General features: G+C 40.4%; 1 protein-coding gene across 3 annotated transcripts in view; it reads left to right on the top strand.

Annotated features, from left to right (window-relative positions):
* The window catches only part of LOC135704619 (protein dead ringer-like), a 421,444-nt gene extending 417,784 nt beyond the window's left edge, over positions 1-3,660 (top strand). For all 3 annotated transcript variants that reach the window (XM_065226086.1, XM_065226085.1, XM_065226084.1), the window contains exon 10: positions 2,304-3,660. In XM_065226086.1, the coding sequence (XP_065082158.1) occupies positions 2,304-2,740 (437 nt within the window). In that variant the 3' untranslated portion in view covers positions 2,741-3,660. The remainder of the gene's footprint in view (positions 1-2,303) is intronic.
* The last annotated feature ends 8,891 nt before the right edge of the window (positions 3,661-12,551 follow it).

Here is a 12,551-nt window from a genome sequence, read left to right as displayed (position 1 = left end):
TCCCGATCACCATGTCGTTATTGCCACAAAATTCTGCAAACAGCTCACCGTTCTCGCTCATTTCGCCGAGACCATGGCGTCCGTGTTGTCGGAGCCGATCTTCGCATTGAAGTCGCCAGTGTAGATCTTGATGTCACCCTTTGGAACCTTATACACGACGGCATTCAATTGACTGTTAAAATTCTCCTTGTCCTGTAGCGCCTAACATTGGATTATGGTAAGGTTACGAACCCGTGTTCTAAATCTGGCAACGATTATCCTCTCATTAACAGGCTTCCACTTGATGAGCGCAGCACTTGCCTGGACGCTAAGTAGGAGACCAACTCTACGATGGCGGGGAGCGTTTTCACCTCGAATACCAGAGTATAGTAGTACCTGTCCCGACGGCAGTTTGTCCCGACGGCAGTATAGTAGTACCTGTCCCGACGGCAGTCGCGCCTCATTGGCGAGTTGTGCCAGTTTACCCTGCTGGGCTAACGGTAATACATTCCATGATCCAATTCGTGTCCGTTGTTTTGCGCTAAAAGTCGTTGCCGTTAAATCAGTTCGATGTCTTTCTCTGTTGGTTTCTGTAACAATTGTAAAGGTTTCAGAGACTGTAGGTGATTGGCCTAAGGTCTCCTATCCGCCGTGATGGGGCTGCCATCTTAGGTGTAGCTTCCGGGGAAGAGCATTTCTTATTCAGCCGCTGGATGCCAGTCAGACGCTGTTTGAGCCGCACCTCCATGGTGAACAGACGCTCGAGTTGGCGAAGCATTTCCTCTATCACCGTGCTATGGTTACCGCGCCAGTGTTCGCGTCGCACCTCCTCACTCTGCTATTGTCGGATTGACAACATTGCCCAGGCTACGCCAACCAGCTGTGTCCATGTTTCAGCTGGCAGTCTTTTGTGATCATATGACTCGTGGAGGCGTGAGGTAGGAACTTGTGAGGACCGGAGCTAGGTATATCGCTCCTTCCAGATTGTCACTCACCATTTTGTAGCCCTATTCACTGATCACTTAAGACTAATTACATTTTCAATCTTATAGCGAATTCGTTTATTATTCAGTTCCAACCTGGTATCAAGATTGGGTCTGCTTGTTTTCTGACAAACGTCAGTTTGCTCGTTTGTTTTTAAAACCTAGCTCAGGTTGAGGTTCACACTGACAAAAAGTTCGGTTTTGTACTGGGTTGGAACTGGTGTTAACCCCGATAATAAACGAATTCGCTATTATGCTAGCAAGAAGGTTCTCCTTCTGATGAATGCTTAGTATATTTATGTTTACGCTCCGGTGCTGGCTATCGTAGGGTGGTCACAAGCTCTCGTTGGGATGTGATGATATCAGCAACTGATTATGATTGTTTATCCGGTACATCCGGCGGTTGGCGTGAGATGTAAACACTTCGATCGTTCGATGGATTGGCGTGTGAATATACTGAGCTTGCAAATCGCGTCGTCCGTTTCTAACTCTCCTTTTTCGAAACCCCCTCTCGGCGACGATGGTGAAGAATCACCGAACCATTCGACTCCCCGCAGTCGGTCCTGATAGCCACTGCAGTGGACTATCCAGGGAAACGCTCCTTTGGTTCCACCTGCCTCGCTCTCCTTGGCTATTAACAAAGAAGGGAAGTTTGGCTCGTTTAGCTTACCCTTCGTTGCGAAAACGGCGAGCGGATCCTTTTCGTTTACCCGGGGAATCCCATAATGGCGATCCTACACTCTACTGTGCCGTGTTTCAAAACCACGGGCGGGCACTTTTCGGGGGAACTCCAATATCATACACCAGACTATGCTGGGAATTCTCTTTCCAGCGAATGCGCGCTGCATAAAAGGCACAAAGCACTCGGGTATCCAGCTTTCCATGCTCTGTAATGGCGGCCTGTTTGTATGAATAAATGTATCCTTCACTATGCTTTTTGACACTAACTGGAGAGCGTATGTTGCTCCATTTTCTTATGTTCCTGGTAGAGGGAAAGGGAGGGGTCATAATCTGAACCTCCAGATAGTGTCAAAAAGCACATTTATTCATACAAACTGGCCGCCATTCCCGAGCATGGAAAGCGTGGTTCTAAACTTTCTTTTCCTACTGACAATCACGGACAATAACAAAACCGCCCTCGACTATTATGCACTTCTTTTGAAGTGGGTGGAGAAACGGGACTTACTATATATATATATGAAACGCGAGAAACATTAAACGTTAATTTTTTCCTTAACTAAACTAAACTAACAATCTCACCTGTGCTTCCATGGGAAAGAGAGGGTCAAATTTAGAAATCAGTTGAATCCCGCTAATCACACCCCCATCTTCATATTCCAGGTGACGCCTCGAAGGGCGACCAGCAGCTGGTGGTCTCGATGGAATTCAATGGCATCCAGTACGAGGGTGTCCTGTTCGCAAACCCTTCGTCCTCGCCCAAGTCCTCATCCTCGCAAACGATGGCAGCCACATCCACATCATTGGCCAGTAGTAGCATCGCCGTCGCAGCAGTCCCATCATCCAACCAGCCATCGTCGTCATCGCTCCTGGTAACGGCTCCCACCGGTGGAATGCCACTGACGACGACGTTGTCGTCATCATCTTCGTCGTCACCGGTCGGCAGCAGTAGCGGCCACAGTTCCACCTCGGCAGCTTCGCCAATCGTATCGCCGGCCAAGACGGGCACTTCCTCGATAGGCGGCGACGAAACGATGGCAACCGGATCCTCAACGGTGGTCCTGCCGCCGGTCGTTGCCCCGAGGCCACTAGTTTCCTAGGCATATTAGTCTATGCTGACTCTCTGTTTTTTTACTAAGTTTAAAACGCTTCCTTCCCGCCGGAAGGAAGCTACCAAATCTCGCAATCCAGATAATGTGTCTCTTATTTTCGGGCTCTCGAATGTTGCATTTTTTTTTTTCGTTCATAAAGTAGAAAAGGAATCTATTTTAAAAAAATAATTAGTAAAATAAGACAACTAAATTTTAGTGGCATGAAATGAGCGAAAGCGGAACAAAACTTCGATCAGTGCACATGTGCGCATGGGAAAGCGCCCTGTTTGGTTGAAGCTGCCAGGTGGCAGCACGAAGCAATCAGCAGTTGGGAAATACACGGTCGTTCAGACTCGCTCAAAATTGAATCGAGTCAATTAAATTTCGGCAAAAGCTGGTTTACTCAAAAGTGAATTGTATTTTCCGGACTTTTCCAGGAGCAAAATCGATCGCAAATGAGAACGACCCAAATTACTCATAATCTCAAAAAGTGCAGGAACTCAGCGGTGAAAAAAATTACTCATCGCTTCGTTCCTGAACTTTTTGCGATTTATGAGTAAACTAAACTCAAATTTGGGTTATTCTAATATACTCCCAAACGGAGTAAAATTTTCATGGATTTCGAGAAGTTTTACCAACCCATTTCCGAGTAAATCCAGTTTTGTCGAAATTGAGTTGACTCGACTCCATTCGGAGTTGGTCTGATCGACCGTCAAAGGCGCTCGCGATGCAAGAAAAGCTCTGCGCCGGAAATCGAACCGGTTCGCACGCGGAAAACACTGAACGAAAGCAACACTTTTGAACCAAAAATTATTTTTAATTTTTTTTATTATAATAAATTTTCATTGACAGAAAAGGAAAATGTTAGTCGGAATTGTAATGCCAGGAAAGTAAACAGCAATCTATCACTATATGCAGCGCAGTGTTTGGTGCAAGATGTAAATGTGAGAAGCTTGTAGATGGTAGATGAGCTACTGATAGTTAGTTATAAGATGCATCATTAGAATCTTTTAGTGTGTTAAGGAAGATAAAACTGGAAGATGTGATTATTTTTACTTTCGTGTCGGGCGGCAGGATATTTTGAACAGGGCAAAGACGACAAATTTTACATTTTTTCGTTCTCGCAGTTATTTCCTAAATACGTTTGTGTTTGTTCATCCTGCTAGGTAGAAATGTACATAGAAACATGCTTTAGTATACCCTACAAAAACTACTTATCTCTCTTAAATCGAACTTTCAAAAATACTTGCAATGAGTTAGTGAGTAGAAACTAGGATTGTAGAAGACTTTCAGATTGTTATACTAAGAAAAACGCATTGCATCTCGTAGTAACTCTCACTTGTAAAGTGAGAAGCAAGTGAACGAAACTCACTTTTTCATAGCTGCTTTTTTTTTCTAGTATAAATGTGTGGAGAACACAATTTTACTCTGATCGAAGGAGAAGCAAATCCTGTAGTTTAAGGCGAAACACCCCCTCCGGAACAGTTTTAGTGCAAAATTTTATCTCGTAGTAGTGTCACCATTTTTTTTTGTTATTACAAAATTATTTCCTATTATTTTATCTAGAAAAAGGATGTTTCTTGATAAAACAAAATATAATAATCACACAAAAAGGAATACAAAAAATCTCTTGCAATATAAGTTAAGGTGAATCCCTAAGAAGAAGAAAAAAAAAACATCAGCTGAACACAAACACAAATGTTTCAAAAACAAGAACAGAAGTGTAATTTCCTAGATTGTAGTAGTGAAGAACAAGAGTTAGGTTTTAGCCACAAATGCTGACTATATTATTTCCCCTATTTGTGACTGTAGGCATTTTTTATTAGTTTTATATTTTCCTAATTAACTTAATATATTTTACACCCACAAACGAGACAAAATGAACAATTTACTATTTAAACGGCTAGAACATGAGTAGATATTAGCTGAAAAGACATCAAAGACATGACCACTCGAAAACATCACAAAAACATCGACAGGAAAAAAGAAATCCTCACCTCCCATTTTCCTCCATATGAGCTAGTGGTGGTGGTGGGAGTCGCAAATCCGATAGGAACCGCCGAAAATCAAACCGAAAAATACCGCATTCAAACAAAAAAAAGGCTACTACTGTCACACACTACATGATAAAAGAACGAAAATCTTAGATTTTCGAATGTCAAACACAATAATACTTTGATGATTCGATATGATAATAGAGCAATATGTTTTAAAATATCTTGATTCTTTTGACTGCGTGGCGGTTCGCAGTTTGCTTTTTCCCTCGCCGTAAAGTTGTATCACAGCCCTGACAATTTTGGAGAAATTTCGGTGCCCACCTCGTTTACGGGACAAACCAACCTGCTAGATTGGATTCCGTCAGTGTTGGGAAAATCATTCTCAAATCATTAAGCTCTTAAGAAAGAGCATAAACTCGCATCAGAAACTGCCAACAAATCTCATGCTTGAGATTATCGTGCAGCTTCACGCCAACGCCAAACATTCATTCCAACCCAAACTCATGAAACTGTTAGTTAATCAAATGATAATGTGTTTCGCACTCGTCGATTGTAATTAGAAGAATTACCTTTCTCAACGCAAAATGGTCAAAGTATTGGAGGATACGGAAGTGAACCGGACTGACAAAGTATATCTTGTAGAGCTTTTATTTTATAGAGGCCTGAATGCCCCTAATTTGGGCCCGTATATAAATTCAGCAATTCGACTAAATTTTCAATAGCGACCAAAAATATTTATTAGTGCCTTCCCAATGACGCGTTCATCTAGATAAAATTGATAAATAGCAGATATTTAGCGATGGGCCCAATCTTAGATCCCACATTAGAGCCATTTCCCCAACGTCTTTCTTCTACGTCTGTTCTCTGTGGTGATAGTACGGACACAGAGAACAGATGTTGAGGCTCGAACAAAATTTCTCTAAAAACTAGTGTAAAGATTCCTATAAGACGTAACCACCACTAACGGCAACTTCCCCACTTAAAAACCCTCTTTGACAACCCTGCCGTTGTACAATTTATACTAGACACTAATTTCTGGTAGCGCCAAGTGGCAATTTTCAACAGAAAATTTATCGATACTAGCGCTAAATTGGTCGAAATTGGAAAATTTATAGAGGAAATCTGGAGATGCTGGCGCCACGTATTGGCGATGTCCCCACTTATGTTTACACAAGTTTCTGACCGGAGTTGGACGCCTGTTCTCTATGGTACCACAGGGAACAGACGTTGAGGCTCGAACAAAATTTCTCTTAAAACTAGTGTAAAGATTCCTATTCGACTTAAGCGCCCCTAACGGCAACTTTCCCACTTAAAAATTCTCTTTGACAACCTGATAGCGCGGCGTTGCAAAACTTACACTAGACACTATGTGCTGAAAGCGCCAAGTGGCAATTTTCAACAGAAAATTTATCGATACTAGCGCATACTAGCCAAATTGGTATGGAAATCGAAAGTGGAAAATTTATAGAGGAAATCAAGCGAGGGGGACGCCTCTATTGGCAAATCAAAGTTGGCACTCGTGGAGAATAGATGAACTATAAAAGTGATGAAAGTATACGAGTGCAATCTTAAAATGCTTTTATTTTGAAAATGGAGCATTGAATTTAAATCTGGTTGTTGCTACAGTTGTAGAAAAGCTGAAATCTATACATACACCTAAACATCTGAAAAGAAATTAATTTATCTATATTATATATCTACTGAGTAGTCCTTAAGTTTTCTACTAACGTAGTATTAGCCAGATTTAAATGAAATGCTCAATTTGCAAAATAACGGCATTTTAAGATTGAACTCGTGTAAAATTTTGAAACCATCATCACTTTCATAGTTCATCTATTCTCCACGAGTGCCAACTTTGATTTGCCAATACAGAAAAGATTGTGTTTTGCTGTGGCTAGCTGCGCTCACGCTGAGTAGATATTAAGAAGATTGATGAAGATTTTGAAGATTTCCTGCAAAAAGATGATGCGCGATGCAAGCACCGACAAACCGACATGACACTTAATTCTGACTTATGCCCGAAAATCGTAAACGGTCGATTTAAATGTGCAGTGATCCGAACTATCAAAACCATATGATTTTTTGATCTAGATAAAAATAATTTGTCCAGAATAGATCAGACACGAACCAATTCATAACTTTTGCATGCGGGCTCATGGCTTAGCTAAATATTTCCCACGAACACGGAGCAAGATGTCAGTAGTGTGCTTTGGTTAGAAATTTTATTGTTTTTGCTATGGTCATTCTTGTCGGTTTGTCGGTGATGCAAGTAGATGCGACAAATGAAAGAAGATTTTTCGAAGATTGATTCGCTAGTCTGAGATTTGTTGAGCATCTAAATTTGAGATTTAGCCCAAGTAACATTGCAAGTTTTATCACGGTTTTAAAGCATGCTACAAGTCTAATTCATAGTCTACAGAACCCCCATAAAACCCTAATTTTTACTTGGGAGATGTGTCGCCCCCCTCGAAATCAGGTAATGCTAGCACCACGTAACGGCGATGTTCCCACTTATCTTTACACAAGTTTCTGACCAAAGTTGGACGTCTGTTCTCTGTGGAGGAACCACAGACAAACAGACATAACACTCGCAAGTTGTTCATCGAACAAGCAATTAGCGGACAATTTAAAAGTATCGTAGTTGGTAGTACCGCCAGCTGTGGCGCGCATAGTCAATTCCTTTGCGTTTGACGTTTACACACTACCGCCATCTGTTCAGTGTAGTGCCCACCACAGTGTACTCAACAGATGGCGGTAGTGTTTTGGAGACGATGCTTTACAGTGAGAAATATTCAATGTGTTATGTCTGTTTGTCTGTGGAGGAACTATGAAAGTGATGATGGTTTCAAAATTTTACACGGAGAGGTATACGAGTGCAATCTTAAAATGCATTTGTTTTGCGAAAAAAATATTTTCATAAAATCTGGTTAATGCTACGTTAGCAGAAAACTTAAAGGCTACTCAATAGACATATAATATAGAAAAAATATGATTTCTTTTCAGATTTTTAGTTATATATATAAATTTCAGCTTGTCTACTACCATAGAGGTAACTCTAAGACAAGTAGGTCCCGAAGAAACGTGCTCAACTTATTGGCTCACCTCTGGTACTATCTTCGGTCCCAAGCTTGTCGAATCACCCCTCGAAACATAGGAAAAACCAATAACCCCTCATTTTATCTGTCAAACTTTCATAGCGAATCAAAACAAACATTGCGTAGTACTAGAATTTCGACTAGAATAGGGTACGTTCATAGAGGTAACTCTAAGACCAGAAGGTCCCGCAGAAACGAGCTTAACTTTTTGGCTCAGCTCTGGTACTATCTTCGGTCCCAAGCTAATAGATTCACCCCTCGAAACATAGGAAAATTCACTAACCCCTCATTTTATCTGTCAAACTTTCATAGCGAATCAAAACAAACATAGTGTAGTACTGGAATTTATACTAGATTGGGGTACGTTAATCGGTTTGCTTGGGACCAATAGGCTACTAAAGTGGTGAGCCAATTTAAAATCGTTAGTTTCGTATTGATTGTTGCTACTACTGTAGCATTAACCAGATTTAAATGAAATGCTCCATTTGCAAAATAAAAGCATTTTATGATTACACTTGTATTCCTCCTTGTGGATTTTTTTTAAACCATCATCACTTTCATAGTTCTTCTATTCTCCACGGGAGCCAACCTTGATTTGCCATTATAGACGTCCAACTTCCACCAGAAACTTGTGTAAAGATTGGGAGATTGCCGTAAAACTCTCGACGCAGATGTCGCCACTGCATGATAATGATAATGTTGGCAGACTGCATATAACATTCGTGAAAATTAGCATTAAATCATAACGGCGCCGGTGGTGTAGTGGTAAGCGTGATTACCTCTCACCCCAGCAGGCCTGGGTTCAATCCCAGTCGGCGCCGCCGGGATGTTCTGAGGCATAACATCTCTGATCACGCCTTCCTTCGGATGGGAAGTAAAGCCGTTGGTCCCCGGTTCATGAGTTGATGGGTCGATAGATAGGGTCCAGGTGTGGGAGCTGCCTTCCTGGCACGTCGGTAGCATTGGTGCTCAGCACGGAAAACAAGATCGATGGAAAAAAACAAATCAAAGGAAAAAAAAAAAAAAGCATTAAATCATAATTTTCATCAAGCCTGCGTACACAGCAAAAAAAAAATGTAATATCAATCAACGTAATTCAAGCTGATGTATGAAATAATGATGTAATAGCAAAAAGCAGATACAATATTACATCAATGGATGTAATTTTGTTCGCAAAATCGATGTGCATCGTACAATGTGATATTACACAACCGATGGATTGACCTGGTTGCAGCAGTTTCGATGTAATATTCAACAACTTTTTTTGCTGTGTAAAATCCTTCTAATATAACATTCGAATTGAAGAAGAAAATGTTTTCACGATCAGACTGATTTGCATCTTTGACTTTTCCAGATGAACTTTCATTAGATATATTCATTTAATTTCACAGCTCCATCAATGCTGCATCGTACCGAAGACAACAAATCAAGAAGACTGGCAACTTTGCCAGAATCCAAGCGACAGATACAATGGCGCTGCGCTTGACTGAAGGTGGAAGCAACGCATAGAAAAATGAGCAAATACACAAACCCTTCTTCTGAGGATGTAATCTTTGCTATCAAATTCGTTCGAAGCATTTACCTTTGAGCGGCAGATGATGCGATTGTACCTGTCTCATAGCGTTCGTATGAGAAAATGGAAGTGTTGCCAGTCTTCTTGATTTGTTGTCTTCGATCGTACATATGATGTAAACAGAAGTAAATTGCTCAATTACTAAAATAAAGAAGATTTGTCATCTTGTTATCACTTTATAAACCATCGAGCACCATTTTATAGTAATTATAATAAAATATGAGTAAATCAAATGCCGTTGCGTTTTCCGTCGAAAATTGTGAGTATCAATATGTTTACCTAAAAAAGGCCAAAATGAACATTTATTGAATATTGGCGTCCTATACAACCATTTCTCCATTATCACCAGCATGATACAATCTTTCCTAAGTAAATTAACTTAATTTCCACTTTCATACTAGTGGAAATCGCACATATTCACCATTTTCCGAAAAATGCAGCTGCGCAGGAGGTAACCTCTAGCTGTGGTGCAATCTTGTTGTGCATAATTTTCCATGAAAACATCTCCGATCCATACCGAAATAATAACAGTTAGTTTGCAAACACGTTATCTTACACGATTCAAGCAAAAGTTTCCACCGGAAATTATTAGTTTTTCTTTATGTACCGATTTGCCCCAAAAATCGTCTGTTTTACTTGGAGAATTTGGAAACTATCCTCCTTCTAGTAGATCTCACTTCGAAATGTAGGTGGCGAAAGCTTGGAAAAGTTTCACTGCAAGACGCCAATTTACCTTTTAAAAGATAATCTTTTGGAGTTTTTTGATCCGAGGAAGCCGGTAGTAGTGGTTTCCGATGCCTCCAGTTTCGGAATTGGTGGAGTTATTGCTCATGCAATAAATGGCATAGAGAAGCCTATTTCATTTGCGTCATTTTCATTGAATAACGCTCAAAGAAAATACCCGATATTACATTTGGAGGCTTTGGCAGTTGTGAGCACCATTAAAAAAATTCATAAATTTTTTATGGACAAAAGTTTACAGTTTACACTGACCACAAACCACTCATCGGCATTTTTGGAAAAGAAGGAAGAAATTCCATGTACGTAACTAGACTACAACGCTATGTAATGGAACTCTCCATATATGATTTCGATATTGTGTATCGACCTGCTTCAAAGATGGGAAACGCTGACTTTTGCTCCCGATTTCCATTGCCCATTGAGGTGCCAAAATCATTACGGAGGGAATACATTAAAAGTTTAAACTTTTCAACGGATTTTCCCATCGATTACCGACAGATAGCAAATGAAACAAAGAAAGATGATTTCCTCCAGCAAATTCAACAGTTTATTATTTATGGTTGGCCAGAAAAACCAAAGCCAGAATTCAAAGACGTCCATAAACACTATCTAGATCTTGAGGTAGTTGATGGTTGCATCACAGACAAACAGACATAACACATTGAATATTTCTCACTGTAAAACATCGTCGTTAAAATATTACCGCCATCTGTTGAGTACAGTGTGGTGGGTAGTACGCTGAACAGATGGCGGTAGTGTGGAAACGTCAAACGCAAGAGAATTGACTATGCGCGCCACAGGTGGTGGTACTACCAACTAAGATACTTTTAAATTGACCGATAAATGCTTATTCTATGAACATCTTGCGAGTGTTATGTCTGTTTGTCTGTGGTTGCATCCTATTTCAAGATAGAGTCATTATCCCGGGTACATTGCAAAAGAATATCCTTAAAATGTTACACAAGAATCATACCGGAATACACAAAGTAAAACAGTTAGCTAGAAGGAGTGTCTACTGGTTCGGTTTGAATAAGGATATCGAAAACTACATTAAATCGTGCCGTGCCTGCAATGAGATGTATATTATTAAAAAACCTTGCAAAAAACCAAAGTCAATTAACTCATGGATTCCAACAACGCGACCTTTCAGCCGTTTGCACGCTGATTTTTTTTTATTTCCAACAAAAAGTTTTTTTTAAATTATAGTTGACAGTAATACCACAGACAAACAGACATAACACATTGAATATTTCTCACTGTAAAACATCGTTGTTAAAACATTACCGCCAGCTGTTGAGTACACTGTGGTGGGTAGTACGCTGAACAGATGGCGGTAGTGTGGAAACGTCAAACGCAAGGGAATTGACTATGCGCGCCACAGGTGGCGGTACTACCAACTAAAATACTTTTAAATTGACCGATAAATGCGATCTTGCGAGTGTTATGTCTGTTTGTCTGTGGTAATACCAAATGGTTGGAATAAGAGTTCATGCCGTATGGAACTGATAGCAAGAAGGTGATAAGGAAATTTACAGCCATGTTTTCTAGATTTGGTCTTCCGGACGTTGTCGTCACTGATGGGGGTCCTCCTTTCAATTCGTTTCCTTTCATCAAGTTTCTTGAAAACCAGTGTATAAAGGTCCTGGAGAGTCCTCCATACAACCCCCAAAGCAATGGACAAGCGGAAAGGATGGTAAGGCTGATTAAAGAAGTATTCAAAAAATTCTTACTTGACCCACAGATGCAAACTATGGACACAGAGGATAAAGTTTACCATTTCTTGTTAAATTATAGAAACACTTGTCTAGACAACGGTCAATTTCCTTCAGAAAGAGTCTTTAATTTCAAAACTAAAACGGATCTAGATTTAATTAACCCCAAATCTCATTACAAAAGACAACTAACTATACCACAGCATGATGAATCTTACACTCGACAAAGTACAGACATTTCTGTACATGATCCTTTTACTAAGCTGACGGCAGGAGATCCTGTTTACTACAAAAATCATAATCCTACTGACATTCGTCGAGGGTTGAGAGTAAAATTCATTAAAAGACTATCTACGAATATTTTCCAGGTTTCACTGGGCGGTCGATTGTTTTCCGCCCACCGACAGCAGCTGCGCTTGGCAGAGAATACATTCGATCGGAAAACCTCTAGATCATGAGCATGATGCAGCAAGCACAAGTAACCAGCAGAATGCAGAAACAGATGAAGAAGATTTTTATGGTTTTGCATCGGATTCTAACATCTTTGATGCGCCCGTACAATCTTCAGTTCCCAAATTTTTAGCGTCGAGTTCCTCGGCTGCAAGGATTTCAGATAAAATTTCAGATTTAGCAATTGAATCAAGAAAGCGTAAGAATCCACAAACGCCTAATGTCAGGCGATCGAAGAGAGTTAGATATTCT

Source organism: Ochlerotatus camptorhynchus, unplaced genomic scaffold, assembly GCF_037179485.1.
Source record: "Ochlerotatus camptorhynchus isolate MF236.1 unplaced genomic scaffold, CSIRO-AGI_Acam_v1.1 ptg000244l, whole genome shotgun sequence".
NCBI classification, from domain to species: Eukaryota; Metazoa; Arthropoda; class Insecta; order Diptera; family Culicidae; genus Ochlerotatus; species Ochlerotatus camptorhynchus.
The sequence above is the reverse complement of the archived record's forward strand: the minus strand, read 5'-3'. Positions and strand labels throughout refer to the sequence as shown.